This window comes from Myxine glutinosa, chromosome 12, assembly GCF_964187855.1.
Source record: "Myxine glutinosa chromosome 12, kmMyxGlut1.1, whole genome shotgun sequence".
Taxonomy (NCBI): domain Eukaryota; kingdom Metazoa; phylum Chordata; class Myxini; order Myxiniformes; family Myxinidae; genus Myxine; species Myxine glutinosa.
Genome location: NC_136272.1, coordinates 72,334,837 through 72,350,161, shown reverse-complemented (window position 1 = coordinate 72,350,161; position 15,325 = coordinate 72,334,837). Strand labels below are relative to the sequence as shown.

The window sequence follows — 15,325 nt, the reverse complement described above, 5'->3', positions numbered from 1 at the left end:
CCAATTATTCAATTAGCGCCAACGTATTTTGGCTGTTTGCAATTTAATCGCAAGGAAAAGTAGAAAGAGAAGAGGGAAAAAAAGAAAAGCCTTGCATTAACGCATTAACGCTTGCATTGCATTAACGGTTCGGCACACGTGATAGCTCGCTGCTCTCTGATTGGTTGAAGCGTTTTTTGGACATAGCTCGGTAGGTACTTGTCCGATTAATTTCAAACCTTGAAAAGGCACATCCTCGGGTCCCCAGCAATATACCTGGCAAGTTTCAAGTATATCGGACCCGTGGTTGTCGAGAAACAGCGGTCACAGACAAACACACAGACACACAGACACACAGACACACAGACACACAGACACACAGACACACAGACACACAGACACACAGACATTACTGGAATTATAGATAGATGAATCTAGAATCGAGATCGTCATTTATTGCTGCGTGTCTGGCACACTCTCACCCTGATATCTCCTCTGAGTCTTCATCAAGCAAGTGTTTCCATCACATACCTCCTACTGTAATAATACAATCATCCAGGCAATGTGCCGACTATACCCAGTAGGCAGAAACACGTTCACGTTTTGATCACTCCAACTGTGATGAATGTTGACGTGCCAATGCTGTTAAAGCCTAAACAATGACACGCCAAAGGTACTTCCTTGGTCAGAGGCAGTGCATGACTTCCTGTTCGCCCAATGGCTAACACCCGCACAAGTTTGAGATATATATATATATATTTAACTGAGGAAGCAAAACTAACTCTATGACATGACACTGACGTCATGCACAAAAATTATGCCAACACATCACCTCCATTTATGGTATATATATATATATATATATATATATATATATATATATATATATATATATATATATATATATCTGTGCAGTGTCTGTGTTGTCGTTGAACTACTCCCTATCAAACTTTTGTGAAATCCTACCAAACTTCTGGTATGTACCTATCTCTCCCGTGGGTATGTCCTAAGGGTATTTTTTTTGAAAATGTTTGAATTTTTTTTTTTTTAACTTAAAACTTCAACTTCAATTGTTTATAAAATGATATATCACGTACATTACGAATACATTGTGCAAAATAATTGTTTGTATTATGATTGGTGTAAACCATGACAACACAGCAACTCAGGTACACTCATCCATCTATATATCTACATATCTGGGCAGTGTCTGTGTTGTCACTGAACTAATCCCTCAAACTTTTGTTTCCATGGTTGTGAAGTGTTTTTAATAACGTTGGTGAGGTCTTTTGAATTACATAGTGCTGAGGTGTTTTGAATTACGTGGTGGTGGGGTGTTTTGAATTACGTGGTGGTGAGGTGTTTTGAATTACGTGGTGGTGAGGTGTTTTGAATTACGTGGTGGTGAGGTGTTTTGAATTACATAGTGCTGAGGTGTTTTGAATTACGTGGTGGTGAGGTGTTTTGAATTACTTGGTGGTGAGGTGTTTTGAATTACATGGTGGTGACGTGTTTTGAATTACATGGTGGTGAGGTGTTTTTTATTTCGTGGTGGTGAGGTGTTTTTAATTACATGGTGGTGAGGTGTTTTTAATTTTGTGGTGATGAGGTGTTTTGAATTACGTGGTGGTGAGGTGTAATCATTCCAAACCTCCAGTTTGCACCTAACCCTCCCATATGTATGTGCTGAGGGGTTCTTTTTTTAATTGTTTTTTTTTAACCTAAATCTTCAACCTAAATTGCTTATAAAAATGTAATATCACAAACACAACAAATAAATTTGTGTAAAATAATTGTTTGTATTATGATTGGTGTAAATCATGACCACACAGCAACTCAGGTACAGTCATTACCCTCAGATCTGGGGTGAAATTAGCGGGGGTAGAAAAGATCAAGGTTTTGGATGGGGGAAGATAAGATGGAGATGAGATGGTGGTGAACAGCTGTTTTAAAGACGTGGAGGGAGGAATGGGATTGAAGAGTGAGGGAGTTTGTTCCCAGAGGCGGGAGAAAAGGGGAATGAAAGAGTGAAGGTGAGCAGTTTTTTGTGTGTATGTGTGATTAATGTTAGCTCTTCCACGAGCCTCGATCTTGTATACAAAACAAAAACAACAAAAAAAAAAAGCTAAAATAAGTCCGTTCCTCTGTAAAGACGCATGGTGAGGCGAGTGTAGCGGGCCGAGCCAAGCTAATATATATACTAGCAAGGTACCCTTGCTACGCACGGGTAGGGAGGCCATAAGCAAACAGACAATGCAGGAGCGGTGAATGCTAAAGCATGAAACCAATAAATTCCACATTCCTGTAGCACCTTCAGTCGCACGGCAGACATGGACAGCAGGTTCGTGAAGGACTTCCACAAAAAACGTACCTGTTTGAATGGTTCTATCCCCAGTCATTGGCGATTCTGCCTTTGGCCATCCACGGATGTCATGCTGAGAAAGTATAAACCGTCACGGCATTTCGTCATTCACTTGAACTCAATATCTCTATTTTCATTCCAAACAGCATAACTCCAATTACAAATTAAATAGCATGAATATATTTATCCTATGGGACCTATGAATTTTCCAAATTTCCTTTTTATCCGACTGTACTGGCAAGTGTGTGGATCCGCCTCCTCTGATGACATTTACTACATTACTACCCTTGGCTACGACAGCACTGCCCCTCTACCGTGCAAGGGCTATCGGGATAAGTTGAGCAGCCGAAAGCGTCCATAAGGGTGCGACCCACCATCCATCCTTCAGCCCCCTGTGAGGAACACGGCTCCATTAGCCCCTGCTGGCCAATGTGGTGAGCACCTGCTGCCAACTCCGCCATCCCCAAGGCCTCGGACCTGGGAGGCACGGTCACAGTGGGTGGCATCTACATCACGTCCCCTGTACCTCCCCAGTCCAACCACATGCAGCCCCGCCCTCCCCCACCCCCCAGTGCCTACCCACACTTGACCACGCCAAGGTCCAGCCGACAGCCATGCTCCACCAGGAGACTCAATCCCAGAAGACACTGGGTCCGCACACCTCGGACACCCATAACACCACGTTGACCTCCAGACTACCCAACCACAACTCCACAACTCCGCGTCCAAATATTGCCACCATCACCCCCGTAGCCAGTTGAAGGCTGTGTCCTGCTACTCTATCCATTTTTGTCCCAGCCTCCAACACTTTGGTATAAAACACCTGGATCAATAATGGTGCCACTGTGCAGTGTCCACCATGGCCTCACAAAATTCACCCTTAAATTGGCATCTAACCCTCAGATTACCCATGCCAATTATTTTTACATTTCACTATCTTCACCAAAGAAGGGCACTTCTCCATACACTTGCCAGCCGAGCATGACCCCATATGCTCGGCTTGTTCTAGTTTCCCAAACACTCTATGGTGACAGGCCCAGGCCTAGGTGGTGACCCTCTTTCTGGCGCCTGTGGTCTTTCTGGGAGTCCCCTCCTTTCTGGGCTGTGAAGCCTATTAGGAGGTGGCGGCCCAGGTGGTTGCCAACAATTCCACTGTACGTGCCCTCTTCTCCCACACCTAAAACAAGTCCCCATAAACGGACCCCTGTGGTACCCAGGCGGAGCACCCCCTACTCCCGGCCCAACCCGACGAAAATCAGGCTGTCCTGATGGCAAACCTGGACCACACCGCTGTGACTCACCCCATGCAAATTTACCCCCGGTCAAACGTGACAGCTGCTGGCTGGTCCCCCTTAGCATTCGGGCAATGGCCGTTTCCTCCCGCTTCTCTTCCTGATCCCGTACCTCTGCCTGTCGTACCGTCACAGGTGCCCTCTCTGATGCGCGGTTCGACCTCCTCAAAAACGTCAGTCTCGCCGTGCACCCTGCCGCTCGGTGCATCGTGGCCGGGTCCTGCAACTCCACCAGAGTTCAGACCTCGGGGTCAGCAAGAGCCGCCATAAAATTTTATATCGCCAGTTTGTCTCACGCCTGTGCTGGCAGTTCCCTACATGCTATCCTCACAGATTGGTAAATATCCTGGGCCACGTGGGCCAGCTCCTGCAACGTCTCGTTAGGTTTTTGTTTTCGATGCAGCAGCTGCGCCCTGACCAGTTCGCACCTTGCACCCGTCCCAAACCTGTGGTTCAAGGCGTCGCAGATACACCTACTGGTAAATATTCCCTCTGGGACAATGTTTAAAACGTCCGCGGCTGGCCCCCGCAGTGTCGCCACCAGATTCACGGCTGGCCCCCGCAGTCATCAGTCTTGTTTTTATTGTTGTATGGGTATAATTTGCAATTATCTTAAAATCACCAAATTATAATGTCGTATATTGTGCCTATGAAGAGACTCAGATATGCTTCTCAGTTCACAAGACTCATCTTTCATGAGCAACATCTCAGATATTTTCAGAAAAGCCCTATCACTATTTTCTTTTGACTATGTTGAAAGACATACGAAAGACAAAGACGGTTGCTAGAGTGAGATGTGCATGGAAGAAGTTTCGGGAACTGAGTGGCGTGCTGATGAGGAGGGGAGTGTCGTTGAAGCTGAAGGGAAAGGTGTATGCTGCATGTGTGAGAAGTGTTATGATTTATGGGAGCGAGACATGGGTCATGAACGTAGAGCAGCAACGAAGGCTGGAAAGGGTGGAAATGCGAATGGTTCAGTGGATGTGCGGAGTATCGTTGAGAGAGAGGAAGACAAATGATGAATTGCGAAAGATGATGGGAATAGAGCCTGTGATTGATGCTGTGAAGAGGAACAGGTTGAGATGGTTTGGTCATGTGTTGAGGAAGGATGAAAGTGACTGGTTGAGAAGAGTGATGGAAATGAATGTGGAAGGAAGTAGAGGACGGGGAAGACCGAGAAAGACTTGGCTAAAGATGGTGGAAGAAGAAATGCGGGCAAGGGGGTTAACAAGGAGAGATGCAGAAAATAGGGCAAAATGGAGAAGATTGTCATGGGGACCGCAAGGCTAACCCCCGCTCAAGCAGGGAAAATGGCCTTAAAATGCCTGTTGTTGTTGTTGTGTGTTGAAAGACATAAACACTTGGACAATTTTGAGTATCTTGTTCCTATAGCGTTTTCAACACCTCATGTACAATTGCACACACTTTTGTTTATCCACTTTTGCTTACGTCAGACAGGATGGCGGAGAAGCAGTGCACTTATCTTTGACCTGTTTAGTCCAGGTGAGATTCCCAAACTGAGTATATTCTTGGATCGGTGCTTCCCAAGCAGAACGTTGCATCCCAAAGTGCACCATCCTTCGGATGGACATTAGGTTCAGTGTCCTGTCTGCTAGCATCAGTTGGTGGGTGTTAAAGATCCCACGAAGTCTTTGGCGAAAGTTAGGTGAGTCATCGCCAGTCCCCTGGACAACTTCCAGATTCTTGCCACCTTCAATCAAACAACGGGGCTGGCTAGTTGGTTGAGGAATTTAGTAGTGGTGGTGGTGTTGCTGGTGCGAGAAGCTCGAAGGGCGAACAATGGAGATTTCAAAGGAGCTTTGCGCATGAACTCTTTTAAATGCGTCTCTTGTCCCATGAATATTATAATGCGAGGACCAAACCAAACGATTCTCACAAAGCCACATTTCATGCCTTTTTATTCTTCCCTTTCAGCCACATCAATGGATTATAATAATCTGCACCTTCGTTCAACATGAAACAAGTTGAAATGTTTCTGCACAAATCCCAACTCACTTTGGTTTCACAATTAACAGGATGTGAGGCTTACATTAAGATGTAATAGCTGTAAGACTGATCTTCTTGTGTTTTTATTAAATCATGAAGATCAAGGTCACACGAGTACTTCATACAGAGAGAGGTGAAGGTGTTTCAGATCTCATCAACTTTGGGCATAAGAGAATTTGCAGGTGGGATCAGTGGCTGTGATTCCACCAAAAGTATAGATGATCCCTCAGGAATTAAATAATATATTTAAAGTGATGCTTTTTTTTTTTTTAGATAGGCAACTTACATACCTGATTATACTTTTCTTTAACTTCGATTCTTTCTTTTCTTTATATTTTATCTATTCTTTCCGACCACTTCCCTAATGAGTACTACCATGAGACATGTTTTAAACATCGGCTGTAAAATTACAGTAAAACAGAAATCCACGAGAGTGAATTTAATGAATTACAGAAATTGAAAAAAGGATGGCTCTTCTTCATTGGTGGAGGTTCTTCACGATACTTCATAGTTATAGTTGGGATTCATTATGTATTGTCAGTGGCATATGGAGGTGATGAGAAAAAGTGTCATTGAGAGATTAAATGGTCACTAAATGACATGACATAGCAGTATGATGTGGCACCGGCATGACTGAAGATGAAAGTGTAGTGAAACGTTAAAGTAAATATCTCGGTTACTTCTACTATACGTGTGTGTGTGTGTGTGTGTGTGTGTGTGTGTGCGTGCGTGCGTGTGTGTGTGTGTGTGTGTGTGTGTGTGTGTGTGTGTGTGTGTGTCAGTCATACTTTTTGTGTTTATTAATTGCGTAATATTGAAATGTACCTTTCAACTCTTTAGACTGCTGAAACCCCTTCGACTTTTGAAGACCCTTTAAGACCCCTCAGATTCTAACAGAATTGTCCAGTGTAGTCCCTGAGGACCCAAAAGACCCAGAAGACCCAAAATTCCCAAACACCTAAAAAAAACTCCAATGACCCAAAAGATCCCCACCCCCTCCCCCGCGTCAGGCAAGCAGAATGTAACACCTTTTTTTCTCTGTTTGTTCCTGCCAGGTTATACAGAGAGTACGATGACAGCAGTGAGTGCCGGCCATGTCACAGCGAGTGCCTCCCTCTTAATGGGTCAGCCACCTGTACCGGACCTGTAAGTATAACGATGAAATTGTCATGGTCAATGTGACCCTGGTGGTCTCCTCTGAATTATACCGTGGTTCTTTCCATAACGGCACAAAAAAGATTTTCCAATCCATAAAAACTTATAGTTTGGATGTCTCAGTCCAGCCTTCCTCTCCATCAATCGGTCCATTATTTGATTACCTCTTCCGGCTTCTTTTTACCCATGGAATCTTTCACAAAGAGAAGGCCATTGTGCACCAATGCCTTACTAAATTACAATTCCTTCCCTAATTTGCATGGGCACTGCATTTATAGTAGCACAGGCACATCTCAGATGTGATGCAACCAGCGAGGCAAATTTATTATTACATCCTGCTCCAATATGCATTTGCTAAATAAATTAATTTGACTCTTCCATGGTCTTCTGAGACAAATATAAACGGTGCTAATAACTTATGATTGTAAATTCCCAGAATATCAATACAGTTACGCAAGTTATTATTCCAAACAACAGGGATGCCCACGAAACCAATTTATCTGGGAACTACCGTTTTAATATCAAAATCTACCTCCTACAGCTTTACATCACTAATCTACCCTTTTATTTAAGGGGCACCAATTTGATTCATACAGCTGCATGAAGAAGTAAATGTATTTTAACATATATATGTAGGGTGCCCTTTATATAATTTTTTCTACAGCATTACTTGGTTCCTCCTTCGGACACAAGGGTAGTACAGCATGCACATGAGATTTTTTGAATGTCTCTTCTTTTCTATTGTTTGGCATTTTGGCACATACCATATAAAGGGGTGTTTTCTATGCCTCTGGCATTTTTCCCAAGAATGCTCGTCATAAATGAGAACCCCTCAACTCACTTTTGCAGAAAAGGCAAAACAAAGCACTTACAAATGAATAAAAAGCCTAAATATCCCAAAAATCAAAACTGGCCAATCTCCATCACATTGATTCAAGTTCCAGATTCCCAATAAAAAATTCTCAAATACCAACTTTCGACTTATCTTACGCTCGTCATAAATGGGAAACACTTCCGAGACTGACCAATATTAAGGGCATCGACACGGCTTGGCATTGTTTTTGTTCGACATTCATCAAAACCAAAATTATTTCCATCCATGTTTGCAATTGAAACTAGAACGGCACTCAGTAGAGAGCAAACCTCCGCCTGGTTGGCGATATCACTCAATGGTGAAAAATCATTTAAAAATTCTACTAGCTGGAATCGGATCCGGATGTTCACCAAAATTGAATCAATTATTCCTTGTCACACACACAACCTGTCCAACAAATTTCGTCCAAATCCATCCATAACTTTTTGAGATATCCTGCTATGTATCGTTTTTGGACCTATCTCCCAATGGTGAAGAATCACTTCAGAAAAATTTAATAATTCTCATATCTGAATCCATATTCAGATCTTCACAAAAATCGAATCAAATAGTTATTGTAAGACACCCAACGGGTCCACCAAGTTTCGTCCAAATCCGTCCATAACTTTTTGAGATATCCTACTATGCATCGTTTTTGGCCCGATCTCCCAATCGTGAAGAATCACTTTAAAAATTCTAGTAGTCGGATACGAATCAGGATCTTCACCAAAATCGAATCATTTCGTCCTTGTCACATACGCTACATCTCTGCCAAATTTCGTCCGAATCCGTCCATAAGTTTTTGAGATATCTTGTTCACAAATAAACAGACAAACGGACAGACAGGGGTGAAAACATAACCTCCATCCACCTTTTGGTGGTGGAGGTAATAAATATGCATGTGCCTAAGAAATAATGTTTGTTCAATTGCTATGACGTAGCTTTATGTTCCAACTTTTGTAAACAAAAGTGTAGATAGATAAATCCATGTTTAAGATGGTATGATAATCACTTTACCATTTATTCATTGTTCTGACTTTCTCTAACTTTCGTTAAATTCCACAATGCTTCAAATGCATCTTCTCTTTATACCTTTATTACCTTTCTCGATTCTGTACGCCTCTAATCTATTGATTTGCAATTTCTGGGCCATTTCAGTTTGTGCGTTTTTGTTCTCGCACGCAGACAGCAGTGTTGAAAGAATTCCACATTCGGAACAAATTTATTGCTCTATCATGATTATCAAAGGAAATAAAAATGAAATCAAAGGACCAACTAGAAACAAGCCAAATGAAGCAATTATAGGATAGTCCAGAGTTTGCAGTGGCTTTGTGTTAGAGGAAACGTGACTGCTCATTTCGCTCCAATGATCTGGTGGGGAACTATAGATTCTGTGCGTTTCAATTTGCTCTTTTGATTGTTTTGATAGATCGACGTTTATGTAACCGTGATCTCCTATGGATAATTGTGACCTGAGTGACGATAATCATCAGAGATTTCCACCAGAGTGGTTGGTCAAAGGTGACGACCGGTGTGATATCGTGACGGAGTGCATGCTCACAGACAAACTTCAGTGTTGAGTATATGCATGTTGTATCACTGGGATTGATGCCGATCATTGGAAGAACTATCACAGATGATTTCCCAGGGTGGTCACCATGATCCATAAATTGCGTCATTCCAGACCATGCTGGCCATGGTGGAAATCTTCCAGAGATATATCGAGATGCTCTGTCATGTCATCGGCTGCTCATTTTAGAAATTTGGCCTATGTTGACCTTTTGGCTGATGTTGACCTAAATATATAATTGGTGGTTGAATTCAGTGTCCAGATATGCAAATCCTCTTCAAATTTCAAGTCAATCGGATGAAAATTGAGCATTTTAGAAATCTGAGAAAAGTTGGTGACCATTTGCCTATGTTGACCTATTGACCCCAAAAACAATAGGCTTCTTGCTTATGACCATTTATGCATTTATGCTTATGATCCGTTTACATTGGACAACTTTCGGTGCGTTCAAGGTTTGCAAATCACTAAAAAAATTAAATAATTATTATATCCTAATCCATATTCAGATCTTCACCAAATTCGAATCAAATCGTCCTTGTCACACACCCAACCGGTCCACCAAGTTTCGTCCAAATCCATTCACAACTTTTTGAGATATCCTGCTATGTATCGTTTTTGGCCCGATCTCCCAATGGTGAAAAATCACTTTAAAAATTCAACTAGCCAGATCCGAATCCGGATCTTCACCAAAATCTAATCATTTCGTCCTTGTGCCATACGCTACATGTCTGCCAAATTTCCTCCGAATCCGTCTACAACTTTTTGAGATAGTGTGTTCACAATCAAACAAACGGACTAACAAACAAACAGACAGACAGACAGGTGTGAAAACATAACCTCCATCCACCTTTTGTGGTGGAGGTTACAAGATGCCAGGACTGTGCCCTTGAATTCAATGGTCTTGGCTGTTACAGCTGGTACTTTCCCTTTCCTCCAAACTTGGCTGGTTTTCCACAGAAAAGGCAATCAGTATTGAAGTAAAATGGTTCTTCTGATGACGGATGTTCATGCCTTTCAGTGTCTTTACCATATCCCTGCTGGTCTTGTTTTTTAGGGCTATTTGCTGTGTGTTGCAGTATTTTTGTTGGCAGTCCTAGTGTACTTGTTGCTCAGGTACACAGTAGATATTGATGTCATTCCTTGCTTCACATGCCCGGTTAACGCTTGCACTTCCCCTCTCACCAAGAGTAGCTGGGAATGTCCCACATTCTCTTGGGTGTTTACAAATGGCACAATATTCTGACGCCTCCATTACTAAAATTAGAAAGAAAGTTCCATTTAAAATATAAAGTCGAATTGAAAAGTATCATTAAACATTGGCATATAAATTTGGCCCCTCCTGCTCCCAAATCTAGATAACCCCACCCAAACTCTTCGCGAAGAACACCATGGGAACATTAACGTCCACAAACTAATGCCGGAAGATGGAATGCCAGTTTGTCGTCCATTGGAGAGACGGCACACACATTGATGAATCACCCTGCCTGTGAAACACCGGGATGACAGCTCATAGTTGGTACCAGGATTCGAACCCAGGCTGGACAATATAGAGGCGAGTGTGCGTACCTCTAGGCCATCCTAAGAGCCCTTTACCCTGAGGCTTCCACAGTGGAAATGACAATCCACATTCAATGGAATCACAAATAATTTTGTAACTCCTGCTTTTAGTTGTTTCTCCCTCATTTTTATCATAACTCTGCCTGAAAAGGTTCTGAACATTCACTACAAACGGTGAGTCTCTTCAAACCACAATATTGGTTGGTCTTGTGCGTTATTCTGTCTGTCTGTTTGTCTGTTTGTCTGTATGTCAGTCGCCTACCGGTCACAATTTTCAACCGGTCTTCACGAACCTTCACCAAATGGTAGAGTTGGTCATAAGCAAGAACCTATTGTTTTTGGGGTCAAAAGGTCAACATAGGCAAATGGTTACCAACTTTGTCAAATTTCTAAAATGCTCAATTTTCATCCGATTAACTTGAAATTTGAAGAGGATTTGCATATCTGGTCACTGAATTCAACCACCAATTATATATTTTGGTCAACATCGGCGAAAAGGTCAACATAGGCCAAATTTCTAAAATCCTCAATTTTCATCCGATTAACTTGAAATTTTAAGAAGATTTGCAAATATGGTCACTGAATTCAACCACCAATTATTTTGAGGTCATCATAGGCCAACAACTTATTTTAGGGATTTCGCAAGAATCGTGCGATGCATGACATATTTCTTGTGTTTACTTCCTTTTTGTCACAGAGTATATGTTATCATATCATGTACCTAGTGTTTTATCCAAATTATGAACCATGATTTTTGAATTCAAAACAATGCCCAACCTGCCAGATGTACTAGTTATGAAGGTACAGTACAAATGGCACATTTCCCCTAATCCCCTGGATCCCGCCAGTAATGCCACCATCCGCTCCCTTTCCCCTCACTCTGGACTATTTTTCTTCTTTGTCCCATGACCAGGGCCCATCTCACTGCATACGCTGTGCAAACATGCGTGAGGGTGAGGAGTGTGTGGAGCGCTGTCCTGTTGCAGTACTCGAACTCTCTGGCCTTCTCATGTCGCGGTACTCAGACTCCAACGGATCCTGTCTTCCTTGTCACCCCAACTGCTCCCGAGGGTATCAATGATATTCCTAGTGCAGCAAACCACAATTATTTTAGCACCCAAATAAGGATAACAATTTATAACTTTATTATTTCAATTTATTACAGTGAAAAAGCAATGATGACAATTTTTAATTACAATTTCTTTATATTCTCATCACTGCAATTCCGATTACAATAAGAGCCCGACATTCGCGGTGGATACGTTCCTGGAAAATGCCATGAATGTCGAATCTGCGAATGTCGGTGTATTGTTCAATGGAAAAAGGTGGATAGGTTTGTGATTCATAAAGGAAAGTTTTAAAATTTTACGAACATGAATGCACATGATCACAGTTTAATTAAAATGCGTACAAATTAAAAAAAAAACAGCAGAAACTGTTTCCAATTTTTATTTAAGATATTGCATAACTTTTCATGTGAAGATGATTATGATTATGATTATGAGATAGAATCCAGTGAACTCCTCTGAAGAGGATGCAGTTGAGGGTGCTGATGAGTCGTGCGCCGAAGGGGATACCTGGTCCTTTGCAACCTTGAACTCCGATGCTGTCCTCTCTCTCTTCGAGATGAAACTTCTCATGGGCATTTTTTCCAGAACAGGCCGGTCTCGTCTGCATTTAAGACCTGCTCCAATACATACCCCTTCTCCTCGGTCAGCTGCGCGAGTTTAGCAGGGAAATAATTTTCACAAATAATGTCACAAGGACAAAAGTTTACGTCCAAGGTTAACTAGCCTGGTGAGCGAGTAAAAGTGTTCTTAATGCAGATATCCTAATGGAATGGAGGAGCCAATTAAATTAAATAAGAGTAAAATTAAATAATTAAATTAAAATAATTAATTTAAAATGTATAAAAAATTATATTCTAATTATATATATAATAATAATATATATAATTTATAATTATATATAATAATAATATATATAATATAATAATAATATAATTTATATATATAATATATATAATTATATATATATAATTATATATATAATTATGTATGAAATTATATTATAATTATATAATTATAAAAAAATATATAAATTAAATTAGATTAATTAAATAATAAAATTAATTAAATGATAATATTAATATTATAATATTAATTATATAATTAATATTATAATTATATTATATTATAATTATTAATAATAAAATTAAAAATAAAAAGACAAAAATTGCAAAAAAATCGTGGCAAAAATAAATTAGTTAAATAAAAATAATTATACCGCACAACCCTCATCATCGATCCTTGAAAGTATTTGATGCGATTTATTTATTTTCCCTTTACCATGAGCATTTGCGATGCACGATGTAGTGTTTCACCATGGGTCTATTGGATTTCTTCCCAAATGTTACACATCTTGAAGCGGATAAATGTCGATTTGCTGTTGTATTCTCAAAACTCCCGTGTTCTCGTTCGCTCCTTTTCCCATACATCTCGATTGAAAGTGAGGTATTTGAAATTGAAGTTTTTTTTTTTTAATTGCCCAAAAAAGATTTTATGCTCAATGACTGATGATGCTATATTGGGATGACTTATAGCAAGAAAATTATTCGTCTTTCACTGAGTGGGATGGAAGCACAACACAAGGATGGTGAGCAAAATGAATCTCAAAAGTTATTTCGACCTTTGTTTTTCCAGTTATTTATGGCATGGATTATCTATTTCAGGGAAAAAAAAAATCCATTTGGAGGACAGGGGTTTAGTTTATTGATAAGGATACTTTGAGATCATCGTGGAAATATTATGGGGAAGATAATCAATAAGTTGTGTGATCGGATTTCCATTTTCCTCTTTTCTCTGACAGTTGTTTTGGCCCCTTGGAGAACGACTGTCGAGGATTACTTCTGAAAGTCATTACACCTCCTGCATCAGGGTGAGTCATTCACCCGTTCGGATGAAATAGGTACCACATTGGCCATGCAAGCATTTACGAAGGTGCCCTGTCTGAGTCACCATGCCTGAATCTGCATGCAGTGTCGGTGCCCTTTTTCTGGTGGTGACCATTGTCGGTGGCCTGATCATATTTGTGTCGCTGCTGATCTGCTGCGTGCTCACCGCCCGCCGGCGCTCCATTGCCCGTCGCAGAGCCATGCGCCGCTTTGTGCGTGAGGAAGAGGTATGCAGGTTGGTCATTGTTGGTGAAAACACATTTTTACGAATCAAATATCGCTTGACACCAAGTTGGCAGTTTTTGGTTGCAGGTGTATCTTTGGTTGTACCGGAAAACCACTTATAAATGGGCCCCTTATTTAGTTGTTGATTATATTCTCATATGACCTTCATGATCATCATCATCATCATCTGCTTGCTGGCTACCTGGTGAGTAATTGAAGAGATGGCAAGCCACTGTGGTGGCGGGGGTTTTTTTTCCCAACTTTTTGGGTGAAAAGTCGTTTGTTTCTTTGTTTGTTTTGTTTGTGTGCATGTTTGTTTATTCACCCACAGCTGGTGCAACCACTAACACCAAGTGGCGTCGCCCCAAACCAGGCCCAGCTGCGCATCCTGAAGGAGACAGAGCTGCGGCGTGGGCGTGAACTCGGTTCTGGTGCATTTGGTACTGTGCATAAGGTACCTTCATTGCATCCATCTCGACTGCACCTACTAATAAGCAGAAAGCAGACTATCGCTAAAACTGTCCTTGTAAATCGGATGCAATTCGCTTGAACATCACGAAGGCTTCACCCATCAATTGTCTTCGATCCATCCTGTACAGCTGAGCATATGTTGCATGCGATTTGCTTGCGAGTAACTTAGATCACGCAAATGTCCCTATAGTTAGCGGTAAGTAGTGCATGCTTTACTCTCTGCTGAGAAAATTGCCTGGGATTTACTAGGAACTGTTGATGTCACTTCCAAGTGCTTTCACAAGGTTATGTCTGTACATTTGACCCCACCAACGTTCCTTCCCCTACCTCCTCAAGCCAAAGTGTCATATGGTATAGTATCCTTGGCTGCTTCTAAAACGTCAACAAAGAGGTGAATTCAGTGTGTTGTTTAATTTACCTTTAATTTTAAACAAATGGGAAATGATTGTAATCCAGTTTAATTTTGCTTGGAAAATTCCTGTGATCTGTCATGGTAAACACATGGTTGTGCCTATCGTAGTCTGAAGCAAAGCTTTGTGATGTGATTTGGGAAAATGCTTGTGATGTCCACCAGGGTGTCTGGGTGCCTGAAGGGGAAGTTGTGAAGATCCCCGTGGCTATCAAAGTGCTGCGAGAGGGGACATCACCTCGAGCTAACAAAGAAATTCTTGATGTAAGTTGAGAACAACGGTTATGAATAGAGGAGAGAAGAAATTTTACATACTCAACAAGTACTGCAATACTATACTACTCCTATATTTCCCATAATTTCAGATTGTGCAACACAGATCAGGTGGTTGACTGGAGCTTTAGTTGATTTCAAGAGTATAAAAAACAGAATGAACTGTAACAGCACTCAGTAGAGAGCATACCTCCGCCAGGTGAACAGTTTACATTTTGT

The 15,325-nt window shown here is 41.2% G+C and overlaps 1 protein-coding gene across 2 annotated transcripts in view; it reads left to right on the top strand.

The window, feature by feature from the left end:
• The window catches only part of LOC137437512 (epidermal growth factor receptor-like), a 559,201-nt gene that overhangs the window by 489,816 nt on the left and 54,060 nt on the right, over positions 1–15,325 (top strand). For both annotated transcript variants that reach the window (XM_068131899.2, XM_068131898.2), the window contains exons 14-19: positions 6,696–6,786; positions 11,689–11,846; positions 13,644–13,712; positions 13,814–13,955; positions 14,285–14,407; positions 14,999–15,097. In XM_068131899.2, coding sequence (XP_067988000.1) covers positions 6,696–6,786; positions 11,689–11,846; positions 13,644–13,712; positions 13,814–13,955; positions 14,285–14,407; positions 14,999–15,097 — 682 coding nt within the window. The remainder of the gene's footprint in view (positions 1–6,695; positions 6,787–11,688; positions 11,847–13,643; positions 13,713–13,813; positions 13,956–14,284; positions 14,408–14,998; positions 15,098–15,325) is intronic.